General features: G+C 45.0%; 1 protein-coding gene across 2 annotated transcripts in view; it reads right to left on the bottom strand.

Annotated features, from left to right (window-relative positions):
- The window catches only part of PC (pyruvate carboxylase), a 537,865-nt gene that overhangs the window by 395,828 nt on the left and 123,806 nt on the right, over nucleotides 1-18,231 (bottom strand). For both annotated transcript variants that reach the window (XM_056527381.1, XM_056527380.1), the window contains exon 4: nucleotides 6,044-6,209. In XM_056527381.1, the coding sequence (XP_056383356.1) occupies nucleotides 6,044-6,209 (166 nt within the window). The remainder of the gene's footprint in view (nucleotides 1-6,043; nucleotides 6,210-18,231) is intronic.

Raw genomic sequence — 18,231 nt, 5'->3', positions numbered from 1 at the left:
CCGTCCCCAGCGTAAGGCCAACGTAGGTGCGTTAAAGTTTATTTTGTTTACCTTTTGCAGCCCAGGCATAGGGATACCGCACAGTATAGAGTGCCAGCGCCGGCGGCCGTAACAATCAGGACGAGGAGGGCAGCGCATACCGGTGATATGTGAGTATTTACCCCGATGGGGATGTGGGCTGATAATTAATATGGGGGGGAGGGACTAGGAAATACCGTTATATACTGTGGAACCGCTAAAAATTTAAAAAATACCGTGATACACACATTTGGTCATACCGCCCAGCCCTAGGAAATTCTAAACAGCCCCAGTGCTGGCAGAGGAATTCTAATGCACAGTGCACTGGTGAAATTCCACCACCAGAAGAATTAACTTGTTCATTCTTTAGGAGGAATCCACTTGGCAGACATTGCCGTCTATGTTCGCACTCGGAAGTGTTAACCTTGCCTAACAAAGACCCATCAGCCAACTATTCCAAGAATCCAATACCAGGCTCAAAAACGACTTGCGTATTAGCAGATGAATTCTGGACCTCCCACGATGTCAGAATTTATGATCCAAACTCAATATTACATTAAACCTAAAAGAAGTTTGTATTACAGAAGTAAGGAGAACCCCAGGAGGTCAAGGCTCTTTGGGCGCATTGGTTAGATTTTCCTACACTTGTGCCACTAGCACTGGAATGAGATACGATACTGAACCGGAATGAAGATAGGGCAGTGTAAACTTCCCCCAAAAAATGGACGTAATCAGGGGTGCCTTCCCAGATTTCGTAAAGAACAAGCCTATGGCTTGTTCTCTATGAAATTGGGGAAGACTCCCGTGACTACGTCCATTGTTTAGGGAAGTTTACACCACTTCACGTCGTTCTTGATTTGTTATCGCTGCTTTTGGAGGCAACGGGAGGATGTTAAAGGGGTTATCCAGGAAAAAACTTTTTTATATATCTACTGGCTCCAGAAAGTTAAATAGATTTGTAAATTACTTCTATTAAAAAATATTAATCCTTTCAGTACTTATGAGCTTCTGAAGTTAAGGTAGTTCTTTTCTGTCTAAGTGCTCTCTGATGACACCTGTCTCGGGAACCGCCCAGTTTAGAAGCAAATCCCCATAGCAAACCTCTTCTAAACTGGGCGGTTCCCGAGACACGTGTCATCAGAGCAGAAGCTCATAAGTACTGAAAGGATTAAGATTTTTTAATAGAAGTGATTTACAAATCTGTTTAACTTTCTGGAGCCAGTTGATATATAAAACAAAGTTTTTTCCTGGATAACCCCTTTAAGGCTGCCGCCCCGCCAGACTATGAATCCCTAACACACCAGCAAGCCTACAGGCAAGCCCATGTATTTTGTCCTCAACACAACACCCTCCGGTAAGCAGAATTGCTGGCATAAGGGCGACTTCTTTTTAGCCATACCCCACTAGGAGCGCACCTTTTAATTTTGCTTTATTTTCTACAGGAAACCGAACCTTACACCAACACCTAGAGCAAGGAGGGACTATCCTGTGGATTTGCCATAATTGCCCACATGGGAATACCCATTTAAAAGGAAAAGAAAGCAAGATTCTAGAATGCCTGGCAATATTCAAGTTATTTGTATAGTTGAATACATTAGTTACTGGCATTTACATAGGATTTCTTGTTTTCAAGCTTGCTGGTTCTTCACATCTATATCCTATCTTAAATTGTCATGTTTAACCTCCTGTTCCGGCAATCTTCTTTTAGTATTCCAAGTAGCTTGAACTCCGATCCATCAAGCATTAAGGACACATTTTATTGGGTCATATATGTGGCTGACTGATGCACCACCAACAAACTTGACGGCTATAATTGTTTTAAAGCTTTGTCTGACCTCCTGTTTCAAGAGGATCATTAACCATAATGCTGGAAGTTAAAGAGTTTCCACCGATTCATGGATATTTAAAGTGATTTAAGTATTGCATTTAGTAATCATCCTCATGCAAATACTACAATTAGCCGCGCGCCGGTCGTAGAAAGCTTAATGCAAGTAATATGCAATAACGGCAAACTGAGTAAGTCAACATCACCCCCTCCTCGCCTCATCTCTACAGACATGGAAGGTCAAGGCAAGATAGATAACAGAAAATTAGGGGCGATGACACAGACAATTCAGGGCGGTCATAGATCCATCTTTCTTACGAAGAGGATTTAACGTGAAAAATATCATACTGTACTTCAAAATACGTAAACAGGCAAAATGGTTGCAGAAAACAGTTTGGTTTTCACACTTTCAGACAGTGTTCACTAGGGATCGACCGATATCGATTTTTTAGGGCCGATACCCATACTCTGTGGAGTTTAGGGCCGATAGCTGATAACTTATTCCGGTATAAGTTAACGGCTACCAGCAGTGAAAATGGAAATCAGGGTCGGTAAAATTGAATAAAAAAATAAAAAAAAAAACACAAAAAAACTAGTGCTCCTTACGCATACTGCACATAGAAAATGCCCACTGAGAGAGTCATTGGGGTGAGGCATGGCGATTGGCTAAGTGGTCATTTCCTGCAGGGACAAAACTTCATAGGGAAAGTGTGGCAGAAACCACTGGAACAACAGGTGAGTATGAATGTTTTTTTTTTTGTATTTTTTGTATCCATATTCTTTATAAAACACTTTATATGTCCAGAATACCCTTAAGGGTCTATTCACACCAACAGTATTCTGTGCAGATTTGATGCGCAAATTTGATGCGCAGGATTTCATGCCGTGTTCAGTCAGTCATTCAGTTTACATTGAAAACTACAGCAGAAAATTCTGCGCAGAATACTGTACGTTTGAATAGACCATAAAAGAGAAACTGAAAGCTAGTTCACCCAAACTAAACCCAATACACAACAATATAGTGTCGGTGATCCGGATGAAAATGATGTTTTATTCACCTGGATTTGTGAAGCCTCAGTTGCTAATAAGTTGTCAATTAACCCCCTTTGCACAATGGGAGCAGAAGCTGGTGTTTTGGTCTTCCTTGCCTCTAAAATATATTAATCAAATATAATCTTCTGTGGGCGGGCATATGGACGTAGAGAGGAAGGAGGCAGGGAATCAGAACACCGTCTCCTGTCTCCATTGCAAAAGGGCTAAGGCTGGGTTCACACCACGTTTTGTTAAATACGGTTCCCGTATATGGCTGGGAGGAGGGGGAGCGGGGCTTAATCACGGCGCCCGCACTCAGCCGTATTCAATGTATGTCTATGAGCCGACCGGAGTGAACCGCAGCATCCGGTCGGCTTCGTTTTCGGCTGTATGCGGTTTCCAGACCGCAGGCAAAAACGTGGTCGACCGGGTTTTTTTGCCTACGGTCGGGAAACCGCATACAGCCGAAAACGAAGCCGACCGGAGGCTGCGGTTCACTCTGGTCGGCTTATAGACATACATTAAATACGGTTCCCGAATACGGCTGAGTGCGGGCACCGCGATTAAGCTCCGCTCCCCCTCATCCCAGCCGTATACGGGAACCGTATTTAACAAAACGTGGTGTGAACCCAGCCTAATAAAGGTTTTTATCTCTAGTACTGGAGCATGTCTCCGGGTGAGTAATACGTGACTTTAATTTGGTCCACCCACACTAGGACCCTGTGTATTGGGTTTAGTGCGGGTGAGCCAGCTGTTAGTTTCCCTTTAAACTATGTACAGTATTTGTCAATCACAAGTTAAAGGGAACTAACCATCAGATTTGACCCTATAAAATGCTTTGCAAAGCGTTATATAGGGTAAAATCTTTATCCTCACCATCCCTGGGGGACGTTCCTACCCCCAACAATGGTGAGGGTATGAACTTATATACTGCTCCACCTAGTCCCGTTTCTTCAGCTGGCAGCGAAGCCCCCTCGGCTTGATTGAGGGGCTGCGTCATCACTCTGCTCCGTCTGTTCAGTGAGCAGAGCGATGATGCGGCCCATCAATCAAGCGGAGGGGGCGCGCGCTGCCGGCCAAAGACACAGGACTAGGTGAGAGGAGCTCCCCGCCCAGGGGACTACTTACGGGCACGGCGGGAAGCAGTTTATAAGTTCATATCCTCACCATTCCTGGGGGTAGGAACGTCCCCCGGGGATGGGGAGGATAAAGATTTTACCCTATAGAATGAGGTTTTCATTTCCTACCTAGCTGGTAATCAATTTTTCACAAACACAAAATTAGGTTTAGTCATATTGTTTGCCATTTGTGAATTATCAGCTAAGGCTACGGTCAGCGCACGCTTTTGTTTTGGTGTATGCAAAAACATGGCCAACTAGGCTATTGTCCATGCCATAAAATAAAAATAAAATAGATACGTTATAAAGTATGCACTAGGGAGGTGAAGCTTTCCCCTCTGTCTCAAAGGCGAGACTTGGCGCCATAGAACGACATTACACCGGGTCTCACAATGGAGAAGGGTGCTATGGAGGCTGATATGGTAGTGATGTGTGATGGGGAGCAGGGGATATGGGAACGCTATTTAGGTGTCAAATTCAAAAACAAAGTGATTTTAGAAAACTATGACACGGGCACACTACAGCACTATAGGAATTTTTTTTATAAAAGCACTGGAGAAACACTAAAGATAAAAATGGTCATACAGTCTAAATGACACAAGCCTCTATCTTCTAATATTTTTAGGTTTTTAGTAAAGATATTGTTTTAAAGGGGTACGCCGGTGTAAAACTTTTTTTTTTTTTTTTTTTTTTTTAAATCAACTGGTGCCAGAAAGTTAAACAGATTTGTAAATTACTTCTATTAAAAAATCTTAATCCTTCCAGTACTTATTAGCTGCTGAATACTACAGAGGAAATTATTTTCTTTTTGAAACACAGAGCTCTCTGCTGACATCATGACCACAGTGCTCTCTGCTGACAGATCTGTCCATAGTAGGAGAAAATCCCCATAGCAAACATATGCTGCTCTGAACAGTTCCTAAAACGGACAGACATATCAGCAGAGAGCACTGTGGTCATGATGTCAGCAGAGAGCTCTGTGTTCCAAAATGAAAAGAATTTCCTCTGTAGTATTCAGCAGCTAATAAGTACTGGAAGGATTAAGATTTTTTTTTAATAGAAGTCATTTACAAATCTGTTTAACTTTCTGGCACCAGTTTTCCACCGGAGTACCCCTTTAAGACTGCGCACATGTAATGTCAGAATGACGATATTATCAGATATGAACAGGATAGGTGAGACGTGTCTGATCTGTGGGGGTCCATTTGTCGCTCCTAGTCAAACAGTGCCATTCTTATCCTTTGTGTCAAACATCTTCGTTCTTGGTGGGCGACCCAGTGCTCGGCCCACCACCGATCAGACACTTATTAAAAAGGAGAAGTCTTATACCTAGAAGTACAGAAAAACAATATTTTTTTGATCGTGGTGGGTCCGACCGCTGGGGCCCCACGCGATCTCCTGTACGGGGCCCCTGGCTCGCTCACAGAGTGGCACTTCACGGCCCCTGCCCGAAGCGGGAGCAGCCACACCCCCTCCATATATCTCTATGGGAGAGCTTAAAGGGGTAGTCCACTGGTGAAAAACTTATCCCCTATCCTAAGGATAGGGGATAAGTTTGAGATCGCGGGGGGTCCGACCGCTGGGGCCCCCTGCGATCTCTCTGTACGGGGCCCCGGCTCACGGCCCAGATAGCGGGTGTCGACCCCCGCACGAAGCGGCGGCCGACACGCCCCCTCAATACATCTCTATGGCAGAGCCGGAGATTGCCGAAGGCAGCGTTGTATTGAGGGGGCGTGTCGGCCGCCGCCTCGTGCGGAGGTCGACACGCCCCCTTCCCGCGGGCTGTCGGGGCTCCGTACAGGAGATCGCAGGGGGCCCCAGCGGTCGGACCCCCCGCGATCTGCAACTTATCCCCTATCCTTAGGATAGAGGATAAGTTGTTCACCACTGGACTACTCCTTTAAGATTGCCGAATGGCACTCCCATATTGATATATGGAGGGGGCGTGCGGATAGGGAATACGTTTTTCTGTACTTCCAGACTTCTTTAACTATCCTCTGGAAAGGAGATAAGTTGTCATTATTGGAAAACCCCTTTAAGCTGTACTCACCAGCACTGATTGCAATAGTTCGGGCCTCCACTTTATCTCCCATCTTCCGTACCACCTCAGGAGATGGGCCGATAAATCGTACGCCGGCGTCTGTGCATGCCTGCGCAAAATCTGCACGCTCTGACAGAAATCCATACCCAGGGTGAACTGCATCCACTTCATTCTCCTGAAAAGGAAAAAAGGCAAAACATAAAAGGTCAAAGAATCAAATTTATAAACAATAATATCAAATTAAATACTGTGAAAATATGCACCACATTTTACACAATGGAGATTTTCTAGTGGTTTAAAAAATAAATACAAATAAAAATCCCTATAGGATGAAACCAGGATAAGAATATAAAAAGGAAAAAGAAACCTATTTAAATCCACCAGTACTGCTTTAGTGTTCCCTGCTTGAAGTGCTGCAATGAAGTCGCCAAACAATGGTTTCAATGGCCTGTACTCACATGTACAACATGGCTACAGTATAACATGAACACTGTCAGCAGCACACTTCTGTCAAGGAACGTCATAGCCCCGCCCCCTCATGACGTCACGCCCACTCCCTCAATGCAAGTCTATGGGAGGGGGCGTGACATCCGTCACGCCCCCTCCCATAGACTTGCATTGAGGGGGTGGGGTGTGACGGCATGACATCACGAGCTCCCGTTGTCGGCTCCAACGTTCGGAACAGTTTGTTCCAAACGCTGAGCAGCGAAGTGCCCCATTAAGGGATAGGTAAAGGTTTTGATTTTTTTATTTGATTTTTTTGGGACCCACCTTTAGGGTGGCTTCACCCTATCTGATCTAATACCTGGAATCTTTGTTATAGTCTGTATTTCAAAAATGGCCTCTGCAGTAGCTGAGTATATTTGATGGGGTGTGTATTCACCTCACTTATTATTATTATTATTAATAATAAAGATCACATGACAGGTATGTTAGCAGCAAATACAGATGACTTCAGATGACTTCCAATAAACTGTTCTAAGAGCTGCAGACACTGTTGAATAGCTTTTAGGCTATAAATCCACACTGTACCTTTCCTGGAGCTGATGGTGGTTTTCAAACTTATAGAATCAACTACTTAACAATAGATGAGGGCACTGTATGTGGTCCTGGACCTAGACCTAAGTGACTAGGGTCACTGTGTATAAAATGCTGTAGATCGAAATTTGTCACTGCGGGAGATCGGGGGTCCTCGTGCCTGTGAGTCCGGGGATACTGGGGACCAAGAAGCCCAAAGTCACATAACAGATAATATCATAGAAGAAACAGGTACCCGCACTCACCGATAGGCTGCTGTAGCTCGACTCTTCTGGCGTGTACAGATGATGCGGTGTCAGACTTGTGGCAGGGCGCTCAGAAGCTTTGCCTCGCTTCTGAGCGCCCTGCCACGAGTCTGACACCGGATCGTCTGTACACGCAAGAAGAGTCGAGCTACAGCAGCCTATCGGTGAGTGCGGGTACCTGTTTCTTCTATGATATTAAACTTATAGAATCACCTTTGTATTTCTCACCCAAGTGTCAAAAAAGGGGAAGCTGAGCAGTTTGAATGCCACAGCCTGGCATGCCTCCTCCCTCGCCTTCACCTACAAGCCCTGTACACCAAGCCCTGCACATCAGTCAAGGAGGGGCTAAGAGGTAAGGGCAAGCAAGGTGGTGTGCCAGGCTGTGGCACTTGAGAAGCTCGGCCTCGTCAATCTCCTCCAGGAATATCTCTGTAGTGTAAATGCACCCTATTACCAAAAGCAGTCAGGGAATTACTATCTACCAGTAATGATCTGCAAACTGCCCCCTGAGGAAGCCCTGAGCAAGCGAAACAGTCGTTGGGGTTTGGTAGGTATGCTCTGGCACTATTTTATTTGTTCAGGTTTTTGTTATTATTAGATGCTCATCTATTAATCGCTCCTGTTCTTCATTACTAGCTGGCACGGCTGTATTGTGTATTATATGTTACAGTGAGGATCTATTTGTAGCTATAAGTATTCATTGCACTTATATAGATTTCTACCTATCCTGAAACCCATTGTCTAAGTGCTGTTTTTTTTCCATATTTACCTTCAGCATTTGTTGTGGTGATTTTAGATTATCATGTCATGTTTTTATATTATCAATTATGTTCAATATAGATTTATATTTTTCTTTATGCAATTTGTTTTTGTGCACTTTTTTGTTTTTGTATTGGTGCTGTATAATTTACTCCAGTAAAATGCCTGAAATCATAGCTGGAATGTACGCCAGGCAGCCGCTCATATGCACATTAACATACCTGTATATCTAAATCTAGCTGATTTTACAGAAGGAGGATTTTACTTAAGAATGGCACGGGAAACACCGGTCACAAGTTCATCCCTATTAGATTACCAAGGAATGCTTTAAACAAAAAGGACAGAAACTAATAAAGCTAAAATGAAAAACATTGATAGAAAATCAGACTAAGGCAAAAACAGTGAGAAAAAAACAATAAGGCAAAAGGTAAAACAATACTCAAAATTCTTCAGCACAAGTTGTTTCCTAATTTAAAAAATAAAATAAAATGCTAGGGAAGATGTGAGCAGACAGCATACAGAGGGAGGGGGCGGAGACCTGCACAGTGAGGCAACACCCCCTCCCTTTGAGAGGAATTCAGACTAGTGAGCTAAATTAAAAGTGTAATAAAAAAAATATATAAAAAGGTGCTAGACACATAAAAATTAGATGTACATGATCAGGATTTAGTACTGAGTGATTGAGATATATCTATCTATCTACCGTATATACTCGAGTATAAGCCAAGTTTTTCAGCACGATTTTTTTGTGCTGAAAACACCCCCCCTCGGCTTATACTCGAGTGAACTCTCCACCCGCAGTGGTCTTCAACCTGCGGACCTCCAGAGGTTTCAAAACTACAACTCCCAGCAAGCCCGGGCAGCCATCGGCTGTCCGGGCTTGCTGGGAGTTGTAGTTTTGAAACCTCCGGAGGTCCGCAGGTTAAAGACCACTGCGGCCTTCGACATCATCCAGCCCCCTCTCACCCCCTTTAGTTCTGTACAGTACTCACCTCCGCTCGGCGCTGGTCCGGTGCTGCAGGACTGTCCGGAGAGGAGGTCGTCCGGTGGGATAGTGGTTCCGGGCTGCTATCTTCACCGGGGAGGCCTCTTCTAAGCGCTTCGGGCCCGGCCCCAGAATAGTCACATTGCCTTGACAACGACGCAGAGGTACGTTCATTGCCAACGTACTTCTGCGTCATTGTCAAGGCAACGCCTCTATTCTGGGCCCGAAGCGCGGAGAATAGGCGCCCCCGGTGAAGATAGCAGCCCGGAACCACTATCCCACCGGACCACCTCCTCTCCGGACAGCCCTGCAGCACCGGACCAGCGCCGAGCAGAGGGGAGTACTGTACAGAACTAAAGGGGGTGAGAGGGGGCTGGATGATGTCGAAGGCCGCAATGGTCTTCAACCTGCGGACCTCCGGAGGTTTCAAAACTACAACTCCCAGCAAGCCTAGACAGCCGATGGCTGCCCGGGCTTGCTGGGAGTTGTAGTTTTGAAACCTCTGGAGGTCCGCAGGTTGAAGACCACTGAGGGCAGATGATGACAAGAGGATGATGAAGGGGGGGTGTGGGATGATGACAAGAGGATGATGAAGGGGGGGTGTGGGATGAAGAAGGGGGGTGGGGATGATGACAAGGGGATGATGAAGGGGGGGGTGTGGGATGATGACAAGGGGATGATGAAGGGGGGTGGGGATGATGACAAGGGGATGATGAAGGGGGGGATGTGTGGGATGATGACAAGGGGATGATGACAGGTGATTATGATGAGGGTCTGGATGATGACAGGCGGTGATGATGATGAGGATGTTAATGACGGGTCTGGATGATGACAGGGGGGGGATGATGTATTTCCCACCCTAGGCTTATACTCGGGTCAATAACTTTTCCTGGGATTTTGGGTTGAAATTAGGGGTCTCGGCTTATACTCGGGTCGGCTTATACTCGAGTATATACGGTATCTATCTATCTATCTATCTATATATATCTAACAAAACAAAAAAAAAACAATGTTGTTGGATCTGACGGGTACGCTTTAAACTCCCAGCATGCCCGGACAGCCAATGGCTGTAGTTTCTAAAAAGCGAAAGATTTCTACGTTACAAAAAGAAACCATAGCGCACTTTTTAGTTTACTAAATCCTAACATCTAAATGGACCTGGTGAAGACGCATTCACCGCGCAGAACACAAGGAGTCACATGACTTTATCTGATGTCCTTGTGTGCTGGGCACCTGTCATGTTTATTCTTGATAACATATGCGTACAAGTCATACCCTATGCCGTTCGGCAGCAGAAGGAGTCTGAGCTATTCGCCTACAGCGAATTGTTCCCACCGTTGTTTACGCATCTTATGACACAACGGCGCCCTGGAAGATTTGTGTCTGTAAACCTTACTCCTAAACCTCGTAGTGGATAGATGGAAATGTATGGCAATGAGGAAGGTAACAAATAAGACATGGCAGACAGCTGATAAAACCTTCCTCTATGCAATCCGTGGCCAGGATGAAGGAAATGAAGTGTGAGAACACCTAGGAAGTGGATCATAGTGAGGGATGGTAATTGGGAGCCGGGGTTACTTCTCCATTTATCATTCGCTTCGTGAAGACGCGAGGAGGTTTATAATAAGGAGGAAACTAATGGCACAGAATGCAGGAACATGTATCTGTCCATAAAACATGAGCCGCTACAAGGGGACACCGAGTGTCCATCAATTTACAGGAGACATGTCAGGAGGGCTCAGCGGCCAAACATCTAATACAGATCAGGAGACAGGTCGGGTGACATATCTTAGATGTGGAAAGTCTGAAAGAAAGATGCAGAAGAATATGAAAAATTGCTGTAGGCAACTAAATTGTAAAGATCTAGTGCTTTCTCTTGAATTCTTAAATGAGCACGCATTAAATTTAATTTTTGCTATTGCACAACTTATGGTAAATAAAAAAAATCTTTTTAATGTACGTTGTTTAAAAAAAAAAAAAATGAATAAATAAGTTTTCTATTTTTCATTTGTGTTTAAAAAAGCTAGGTGTCTCCCTCCACTTGCCCAGAGCACATTTCTCCCCCATCTCTTGCACAGACTTTGGACTCCTGTTGACCTGGCAGAAGTCCAAAATCTGGAAATGCTGATGGGTGTGCGTGCGTAGCCTTTCCCAATCATAGCTCATCTCACACACTGAACTGCTCTGGGCTGTGTGTAGCAGAGTGAGGGAGGAAGTTCTCCCCTCTATGGCTTCAGATCATGTCACACCTGATGGGTAACGCCCCTTCCCAGTCTGTGAATCTGACTGAGACTGAGCAGAAAATACAGAGCAATATCAAGGTAGAAAACTAAATAAATAACATAAAAAAATAAAGGCAGGGAGTGGTTTATCATGATGGGGGCTGTGAACTGGGAGCATTATAACATTTAACAAGATCATGAGAGGTATTCTTTAATGTCAGCATCCAGACAAGTAACAAAACTGGTTCCTGGAACTATCTAAGACAGTGGTTCTTAACCTGGGTTCGATCGAACCCCAGGGGTTCGGAGAGTCAGTCCCGGGGGTTCGGTGTCTCAATAGGACAGGCAAACCAAGCAATTGCTTGGGGCCCCAAGCAGAGCTGGTGTTTGCCTGTCCTGTAACGACGGGGCAATTCTCCCCATCACTATTAACTCCCTGCGGACCCGTGCTAAGTTTAAAAACACAGGGCCGCCAGGACATAGCGCACGCCGGGACGTCACTGACGTCCTGTGCATGCACCCGTGGAAAAGAAGTCGCCGAGGACCGGAGGATAGAGAAGGAGGAAGACGCGTGCTGGCCAGCTTGGTAAGTGACCAGTGGCACATCATCTTCGGTGCTCCGACCACCGGTCCGAGACCTACTGCTATAGCCGGAGCGGTGGTCGGAGCACTGAATTGGGCAGTACATAGGCATACAACCTCCAGCCATACACTGTATATGTCTGGAGTTTTACGCCTGTGGGGGAACACTGCCTACATCAGTGGTTCAACCAGTGGACCTCCAGATGTTGCAAAACTATAACTCCCAGCATGCCTGGACAGCCGTTGGCTGTCTGGGCATGCTGGGAGTTGTAGTTTTGCAACATCGTGAGGTCCGCAGGTTGAAGACCACTGGCCTACATAATTTGGGGGGGGAGAACACTGCCTGCCTAATGTGGGGGGGGGGGGGGGGGGGGAGAGACACTGGCTGCCTAATGTGGGGGTGGAGAACACTGGCTGCCTAATGTGGGGGGGGGGGGGGGTGGAGAACACTGGCTGCCTAATGTGGGGGGGGGGGGGGGGCGGAACACTGCCTGCCTAATGTGGGGGAGGGGATGGACACTGCCTGCCTAATGTGGGGGGAGGGGGACGGACACTGCCTGCCTAATGTGGGGGGAGGGGGACGGACACTGCCTGCCTAATGTGGGGGGGACACTGCCTGCCTAATGTGGGGGGGGGGCGGACACTGCCTGCCTAATGTGGGGGGGGACGGACGGTCACTGCCTGCCTAATGTGGGGGGGGGGACGGTCACTGCCTGCCTAATGTGGGTGGGGGACACTGCCTGCCTAATGTGGGTGGGGGGGGACACTGCCTGCCTAATGTGGGGGAACACTGCCATTGTTGTGAAAATGACATGAGTGGCACTTGCCTAGGTAAAGCCGCGCATTTCTGAACTGGTCTCTGACAGACAACAGCAGAAGTCTCACTGATTTGCAGTAAATATTCATTATGTTTTTGTGTGAAAATCATGTTTTCATGGTTTTGTTCTTTGTTCTTAATGGTTTTGTTCATTTTGTGCACCGATGTATAAATATATACTTAAATATATACCTCCTATGTTTTGAATTTGAAAAAAATCTTATTTTATTTTTCCAATTAAGAAGGGTTCGGTGAATGCGCATAAGAAACTGGTGGGGTTCAGTACCTCCAACAAGGTTAAGAACCACTCGTCTAAGGTCTACATTAAGAGCTGTTTTAGACAGGTCGACGGGAGGCAAAAACCCAGGAAAAGTTATTGACTCGTCTATAAGCCTAAAGTGGGAAATATATCATCCACCCCATGTAATCATCCAGACCCTCCGTCATCATCCCCGCCCCTTCATCATCACCGCCTGTCAATCCCTTCATCAGTGGTCTTCAACCTGCAGACCTCCAGATGTTTCAAAACTACAACTCCCAGCATGCCTGGACAGCTCTGGAGGTCCGCAGGTTGAAGACCACTGCGGCTTTCGTCATCATCCAGCGCCCCCCCCCTTTGTTTTGTACTCACCTCCCCTTGGCGGGAAGTTAGGGTGAGCTGGTCCGGGCCATCTATGCTGCAGGGACCATCCGGTGGGGATGGTTAGTTGTTGCGGGCTGTCCATTTTCACCGGGGGGGCCTCTTCTCCGTGCTTCAGGCTCGGACTAGTGACGTTGCCTTGATGACGACACACAGGGACGTTGCGCATGAACGTCCCTGTGCATCATCGTCAAGGCAACGTCACTACTATGGGGGCCAGGCCCGAAGCGTGGAGAAGATGCCCCCACGTGAAAATGGACAGCCCACAACGACTAACCATCCCCACCGGACGGTCCCTGCTGCATAGATGGCCCGGACCAGCTCACCCTTCCTTCCCACCGTGGGGAGGAGAGTACAAAACAAAGGGGGGGGGGGGCTGGATGATGACGAAGGCCGCAGTGGTCTTCAACCTGCGGACCTCCAGAGGTTTCAAAACTACAACACCCAGCATGCCCGGACAGCCGATGGGAGTTGTAGTTTTGCAACATCTGGAGGTCCGCAGGTTGAAGACCACTGATGAAGGGATTGACAGGCAGAGAGTTCACTCGAGTATAAGCCGAGGGGGGCGTTTTCAGCACGAAAAATCGTGCTGAAAAACTCGGCTTGTACTCGAGTATATACGGTAATCTATACTTTGTTGTAATTTGCTGCCAGGTAAAGAAAAGATTTAAAGCTAAAATAACTTTAGTGGAACGATTATTATCATCGATTAGTTGTCAATTAATTGGTTAGTTGTTTCAGCCCTACATATCTGTCTCCGAGGCGTGATCCGGTTCACCTGTTACCTTCCTCCGTTCAGGCGCCAGCCTGAGCTTCATGACATCACCGCTGCCGTTTCCCCAAGCCTGCTCGCCGTCAGGCCCAGCAAAGAGGCAGCAGCAGTGACGTTATGAAGCTCCGCCCGGCGCTCGAATGGAGGAAAAAAACAATCCATCACCATACGAAAAAGTTTGAATGGACGCTTGATTTCTATTTGTTGTCCATTCTTTCAACCCCTTAAGGACTCAGCCCATTTTGGCCTTAAGGACTCCGACAATTTAATTTTTACGTTTTCATTTTTTCCTCCTCGCCTTCTAAAAATGATAACTCTTTTATATTTTCATCCACAGACTAGTATGAGGGCTTGTTTTTTGCGCGACCAGTTGTCCTTTGTAATGACATCACTCATTATATCATAAATTGTATGGCGCAACCAAAAAACACTATTTTTGTGGGGAAATTAAAACGAAAAACGCAATTTTGCTAATTTTGGAAGGTTTCGTTTTCACGCCGTACAATTTATGGTAAAAATGACGTGTGTTCTTTATTCTGAGGGTCAATACGATTAAAATGATACCCATTATTATATACTTTTATATTATTGTTGCGCTTAAAAAAAAAATCACAAACTTTTTAATCAAATTAGTACGTTTATAATCCCTTTATTTTGATGACCTCTAACTTTTTTATTTTTCCGTATAAGGGGCTGTATGGGGGCTCATTTTTTGCGCCATGATCTGTAAATTTTTTTGATACCACATTTGCATATAAAAAACTTACAACATTTTTTATAATTTTTTTTTAATAAAATGTATTAAAAAAGTAGGAATTTTTGACTTTTTTTTTTTCGTTCACGCCGTTCACCGTACGGGATCATTAACATTTTATTTTAATAGTTCGGACATTTACGCATGCGGCGATACCAAATATGTCTATAAAAAACATTTTTGACGCTTTTTGGGGGTAAAATAGGAAAAAACGGACGTTTAACTTTTTTATTGGGGGGAGGGGATTTTTCACTTTTTTTTTTACTTTTACTTTTACATTTTTTTCAAATTTTTTTTACACTTGAATAGTCCCCATAGGGGACTATTCATAGCAATACCATGATTGCCAATACTGATCTGTTCTATGTATAGGACATAGAACAGATCAGTATTATCGGTCATCTCCTGCTCTGGTCTGCTCGATCACAGACCAGAGCAGGAGACGCCGGGAGCCGGACGGAGGGAGGTGAGGGGACCTCCGTGCGGCGCTATGAATGATCGGATCCCCGCAGCAGCGCTGCGGGCGATCCGATCATTCATTCAAATCGCGCACTGCCGCAGATGCCGGGATCTGTATTGATCCCGGCACCTGAGGGGTTAATGGCGGACGCCCGTGAGATCGCGGGCGTCGGCCATTGCCGGCGGGTCCCTGGCTGCGATCAGCAGCCGGGATCAGCCGCGCATGACACGGGCATCGCTCCGATGCCCGCGGTTATGCACAGGACGTAAATGGTGCGTTAAGTACCACCTCACCAGGACGTACATTTACGTCCTGCGTCCTTAAGGGGTTAAAAGGTTAAAAAAAAAAAAAAGCAGTGCATGGATTTAAACTGATATGAAAGGATACTAAAACTGACCCCTTTAAATCAATGGGAAACAGTTCACTTCCATTATTCTGATGCCTGAAAGGATCAGATAAAGGGAAATTAGGAGGCCGTACTGGCAGTGCCGCAGCATTACTGGTGGGAGGCCCCTGTGATATTGCAGCACAGGATATTATTAAAGTACTAGCAATGTTCGGGTCATATGTGGCAGATACCAGGGACCCGCCGGTAATGGCGTACATCAGTGATCGCGCAGATGTCCATTATTAACCCCTCAGATGCTGAGATCAATACAGATCACGGCATCTGCCACATTGCGGTCACTAAAATGGATGACCGGATCGCCCGCAGTGGTGCCGCGGCGATTCAATCATCCTTAACGGCGGCCGGAGGTCCCCTCGCCTGCCTCCGCTGCCTTCCACGGGTGATCGAGCAGACCAGAACAGAAGATGACCAATAATACTGATCAGTGCTATGTCCTATGCATAGCACTGAACAGTATTAGAAATTGAATGATTGCATACATACATATTTGGTATCGCTGCATGTGTAAATATCTGAACTATTAAAATAAAATGTTAATGATACCGTTTGGTGAACGGCGTGTACGGGAAAAAAAAAATAGCTGCTTTTTATTTTTTTTATAACATTTTATTCCCAAAATTTTTTTTATTCAAAATGTATTAAAAGTTTTATATAAGCAAATATGGTATCAAAAAGTACAGATCACGGTGCAAAAAGTTAGCCCCCATACCGCCGCTTATACGGAAAAATGAAAAAGTTATAGGTCTTCAAAATAGGGGGATTTTAAACGTACTCATTTGGTTAAACAGTTTGCGATTTTTTTAAGCGCAACAGTAACAGAAAAGTATGTTATCATGGGTATCATTTTAATCATATTGACCCAAAAGAATAAGGAACACGTGTCAATTTTACTGTAAATTGTACGGCGTGAAAACAAAACCTTCCAAAATTTGCAAAACTGCGGTTTTCTTTTTAATTTCCCCACACAAATAGTATTTTTTTGGTTGCGCCATACATTTTATGGTAAAGTGAATGATGGCATTACAAAGGACAACTGGTCGCACAAAAAACAAGCCCTCATACTAGTCTGTGGATGAAAATATAAAAGAGTTAGAATTTTTTGAAGACGAGGAGGAAAAAACGAAGACGTAAAAATAAAATTGTCTGAGTCCTTAAGGGGAGAATGAAGGGGAAAAAGTGATACTGAATGATTTTTGGGGCATTTTATGGTGCCACTCCTCACAGTGACTGACAGGCTGTAGATACACAGCAGCCATACAGCAATCATCTCTGAGATGGGAAGGAGTAGTGCATTTCCCTAAATAAGTACAACAGACTTGTAATTATATATATATATATATATATATATATATATATATATATATATATAATTACAAGTCTGTTGTACTTATTTAGGGAAATGCACTACTCCTTATATATATATATAGATAGAGCAGGAAAGCAGCACTCCAGGGTAAGAAAAAGTGCTCGGGTGCCTACTGTGTCGGGTCTAGGTTGGGGACCCCTCCAAACACAGAAAAATTAAATAAACAGTGGATATATATATATATATATATATATATATATATATATATATCCAAAGAATAAGTTGGCCAGCACTATTAATTCCAAACTATTGTAAAAACCTGGTCTGCAGGTGCAAGCTGCTGGGCTAAATATACAGCAACAGGAGAATACAGCAGTACACTGCTAGCACAAAGATATAGATGAAACATGAGTATATAGATAAAACATGAGTTTATAGATAGACCATGAAAAGCTATACAGCTGTAATGCAATAAATGAAGATATGAAACTATGAAATTATGAGCTACTTAGCTTGCAAATTTGGCGCCAAATAGCATGGACCGTCCCACCACGGTAAGATGACCTCATTCTGGGAAGGACCCTACACTATGAATATGCCTCTGTGTGAACAGTACAGCAAGCATTGTAAGGTCTGAAACATCCAAGGCACCTTATATACACCTAATAGAGGTGGGTGGTGTGCACCCCACCCACCTCTATTAGGTGTATATAAGGTGCCTTGGAGAGATATATATATCTGGTGTATTCTATGATCACCCCTATTTTAGACAAATAGCACAATGGGGGGTATTTATCAATTTTGCCTGTTGACAGTTTCTTTTTACCCTTTTTTTTCACTTTGGTTTTCGTGGACATGGACCAAATTTATCATTTGGTGCAAGTTTTTTGTAATTTTGGCTCAAATGTTGAAATCAGCTGTTCACAGCGCCTTTTACACAGAACTTACCCCCACAGAGGACGCGTATTTTACCCTGTAGAGCAGCCATTTCAGAGTCCCTCCTGCAGTATATCAGCAAGCGACATGAGTTATTTTCTTTTGTGGGGTTTATAGCCACCATGTGAAATGGATTTTATTTTCAACTTGGGTAGTTTTTTTTGTTTTGTTACTTTAGTGCAGTGGTCTTCAACCTGCGGACCTCCAGATGTTGCAAAACTACAATTCCCAGCATGCCCGGACAGCCGTTGGCTGTCCGGGCATGCTGGGAG

This window comes from Hyla sarda, chromosome 6 (genome assembly GCF_029499605.1).
Source record: "Hyla sarda isolate aHylSar1 chromosome 6, aHylSar1.hap1, whole genome shotgun sequence".
NCBI classification, from domain to species: domain Eukaryota; kingdom Metazoa; phylum Chordata; class Amphibia; order Anura; family Hylidae; genus Hyla; species Hyla sarda.
Note: the sequence above shows the minus strand (reverse complement) of the source record. Positions and strands in the feature narration are given on the sequence as shown.